Source organism: Dendrobium catenatum, unplaced genomic scaffold (genome assembly GCF_001605985.2).
Source record: "Dendrobium catenatum unplaced genomic scaffold, ASM160598v2 original_scaffold_62511, whole genome shotgun sequence".
In the NCBI taxonomy this organism is placed as follows: Eukaryota; Viridiplantae; Streptophyta; class Magnoliopsida; order Asparagales; family Orchidaceae; genus Dendrobium; species Dendrobium catenatum.
Window position 1 is genome coordinate 267,900 of NW_021380961.1, and position 4,057 is coordinate 271,956.

General features: G+C 33.0%; 1 protein-coding gene across 1 annotated transcript; it reads right to left on the reverse strand.

Annotated features, from left to right (window-relative positions):
* Positions 1–600: 600 nt before the first annotated feature.
* Positions 601–2,822, reverse strand: LOC110099525 (mitochondrial intermediate peptidase-like). Its single transcript, XM_020826712.2, has 5 exons — positions 2,529–2,822; positions 2,364–2,445; positions 2,229–2,281; positions 1,634–1,688; positions 601–825 (listed from the first exon to the last, which is right to left on the reverse strand). Exons 1-5 carry the CDS (start codon positions 2,714–2,716, stop codon positions 601–603), a joined length of 603 nt encoding a protein of 200 aa, XP_020682371.2. The 5' UTR covers positions 2,717–2,822.
* Positions 2,823–4,057: the final 1,235 nt, after the last annotated feature.

A 4,057-nucleotide genomic window follows, 5' to 3' on the forward strand; every position in this document is an offset into this window, starting at 1 on the left:
CCATACATAATACTATTTTCAAAATTAAAAGGGAGCTTTCACTTAGAATTAATATTGGAGCTATTTATCCTTCTTTCATGATCCTTAGATCTTTGGTTCCTCTTTTATGATACATATGGTGATATTGTCTCTCATAATTCAATTACCCCATTATGCCAAAGTCAGAGATTTCATTGCTATTGGAGGATGTTGCTTACCTATCTAATGCTAATCTATTAACTAACAATGCCTAGCCTCATATTCATGCTACGCTTATTGGAGGCTATTCTATTACCTATGGATGACTGGACAAATAGGTTTTTTTCTCAAAAACGGGTTTACAAATCACTTCACCATTATTTCTTTTCGATAAGTTGGGAAAATTTTATTTGGTTTAAAGTTTCTTTTTAAGTATTACATAAAAAATCCAAATAAAGGGGCTTTAAACTAAAAAAAATTAATAACAGCAGCCTTAATATCAACAAAAAATTGTGTTATGTGATTTTAACTCTAAAGCTCATGTGCGCCTATTATTTGAGTGCCCCATCTCCATTAACCTCTTAAACTAGTGCATCCCTTATTGCAATTACTTTCTTTGAGTGCCCAGTCTCCTTTAACCTCTTAGATTAGTGTATTCCTTATTGCAATTACTTTCATATGGGCTGCACCTTTAAAGAAGTGTTGTTTCATGCTGATAATATTACTTGCAAGATGACTAGAAAGTTCTTTCTCCCGTCCATGCATATACTTGCTTTCTACATTTGAAGGGACAGAAACAACATCATTTCTTGTGGAGAAAGATCTAACTTTGGGATTGTTAAGGAAAGAATTTTCTTTGCCATCCGGCTTAAATGCAGAAAAAGGAAATTAATAGCATTATACCTTATAATATCATTAGTATATATTTCAGATGAATATAACATGGTTAGCACTATTTTCATCATTCTTCTTTTATGTTGGGTTAACTGTTCTAGAGTCTGGTGGCTGTTTTGAGATCGTAATGATTAACATTTCCTATTATTTTGCTGGAAGTAGTGATAATTTTCAACACCTTTATGAAAATCAAAAAGGGGATATTGGATCTTTTGCTCTTTTCTACAACAATTGCAGGTTTTTTGTTTTTATCATGTAACAAAGCCAGGTTGCCTGCTTCTTTCTGCTGCTCGAGAATCCTACAACTGTGGTTCTAGTGTTGGTTACTCATCCAACATGTTGTTATTTCCTTGCTATATACCTTGTGGCCTTGGAAGGATTTTTCCTTGCTTCCTAAGATGGATTCCATAAATTTCACTCCTGATGGATACTAAGCCTCAATTAATAATATTTTATTTTGATTTTCTTACAACATACTTGCAAGTGATTTTTCTTTTGCTTATTGATGGAGAAATTACAAATTATAGTTATCAGTATTTTTTTTTTTTGGAAAATATTTCATGAAATAAATGTTATAGTTCTATACTTATGATTATTTGGCTGAAATTGGCTAGATGTGACCTCAACTTTCACAGAAAAAAAAAAAGAACACCATTGAAATGCTTGCACGCCAGAACCAACACTGTTTAAAAGCTCATGCAAATAAAATAGAGAGCTAGATAGCACATGGTAATAGTGTAACACGTACATAGCAATGAATTCAAAAAACAGTGCAACTCACATGTAAATACTCTGAAATCCTCATTGATGCCTTGTTTGCTTCCTCAACAAACTCCCTAAAACATCAGTATTGATGAGCATCAACAATAAATCAATAGAGGTAGCAAAACTAGAGCTTAAGACAAGAATTTAATCAAAACCCTAGTTCAAAATAAAAATGAAATTAAAATTTATTGATATTAAACTCTTCCTAGTTTACTCTTTTCATAAAAAAGAACAACAGTTTCAAAAGTTTGTAACCAAGGATATAATATTCACAAATACGGACAACTAACTCTGTCATTGTAAAAGTTTTCCCGGAGCCCTAGCACTACCATTAGAATTTTTTATAAAATTCGGTAATAGTAATAGCTTTGTTACGATATCCCGGGTTAGGAATATTTAAGACATTTTGTGATAAACCCTACTGGTTCTGTCAGGTTTCAAAAGAAATCATAGTAGCATTGTTTGAGTTTCAGAGAACACCATCATAAAACAATCATTAGTTGTCCAAAATGGGATAAACTGCTGTTTTAGAAACTAGTCGTTCTAACCAAAATAAATAAAAGAAACTAAAGGTTCAACTACCACAAAACTAATAGAAGGCAGTGGATTACCTATCGGGATGGGTGTTCCTGCAGAGCTCCGCCGAATCAATGACGGAGCAAACCTGCACAGCAACAACATCCTTAGGCCGCTCCGGGAGCCGAAGTGCTAAAATTATTAATGCAAGACGAAATGGAGAATCGTACGGTGTTAGAGATCTCATCCATGGCATTGATGACTTCTTCCGAGGGTGGCATCTGCGAAATACGGGAGGCGAGCTCCCCCGCACTGGAACAGGAATCTAGAGTAATCAGCCACAAGAACTTGATTGGTGTTTGAGATTTTGAGACATTATAAAATTGGAAGATTACCTTTCGATGGCCTCATCCACGAACCTTCGAAAACCCTTGGCTGTCTTCAGGATTGGGAAGCCATAGAGACCAGTCTCTTCGCCATCCACAGTGACTGAGGCGGCGAAAGAATTGTCGGAGAAGAGAGATCGGACATTATAACGAAGGGCGGCGGCAGCAACACGGTCAATCCTTATGGCGCGTGACATGGGAGATCCCGCTGCGGTTTCTCTCGACGAAGCCTAGCAGGCAACAGTGGAGCATGCAAGCGACTGAAAATGTACCGACTGCATTTTGTAAATAGTTCTCCTCAAGTTTGTCAAAATCGGACCGGACTATCAGTCCAATGGAATCGAAGCTGATGGTTAATAAATAATAATTTATTAAAAATTAATAAAATTAACTTTATTTTCGCAGCTATTTAATATCCTATAACTTATGAATTTCATTAAAACATATTATCTTCACTTTTAAGTTTTATTTTATATCAAACTAATCAGATCACTTAAATATTTCTAAAATAATCTCTTTGCATTTCTTATAATTTGTTTAAATTTAAGAAATAATTTTGTAATATTGTCATTGTTAGGTCCAAAGTCCTCGATAAGAAAAGTTGAGGGTTACATTAAGAAGTCGAAAGTCAGCCTAAAATTTATCGAATAATCATGATATTAATCATTTAATACATTATGTTAATGTTTGGGCGTTCCCAGGAAATGACGTGTTATATAGCATGAATACAACAACAAATGAGCAAATATCGTTGCACCGGCGCTCGAGTATAGTTTTAAATAGGCAAGGGTTCCCCACATCATTGACAGATGTGGGCAAAGAAGCTAGTCCATGAAAATAAAAATTAGGATAGAAATTTGAAATATAGGTTCCCTTACAGGCAAATTAATAGAGTTAATAGATATTATGATCCATATGAAGATTAATATTCTTTACATTCAAGAAAATAAATGAATTTGAGAGAATGCTAATAAGATTGATAGTTTAAGATTTAAATTATGGCATTCTTGTAAGAGCCGTACTAGAAATGATGTATGTGTGATTATAGATAAAAATTTGAAGGATAATATTGTAAAAATTAATAGAATTTGAGATAGAATTATAATTTTAACTAATATTGTTGATACTAATATTATAAATATTATAAGCGCTTATGCTCATCAAGTAGGTTTGGATAAGTGTTCAAAATTAAAATTTTGGAATGACCTAGAAGAATTAATACAAATGATACCTCTCAAAAAACAAGTTTTCATTGGAGGATATTTAAATAAACTTGTTGGTAGAGAGGTATATGATTTTAAAAGCATTCATGATGGCTATGGCTTTGAAACGACTAATGAATATGGAATGATCATATTAGAATTTTTTTTTTAGTTTATGATTTTGTAATTGCCAATACTTTATTTAGAAAAAATGAGTATCTCATCACTTATAAAAATGGATATAGTAAAACTTAGATTGATTCTTTTCTTATAAAGAAATAGATCATTTAGAAAAATTATTTCGAGTGAAAGTTTATGTACCCAAAATCGCTTCTT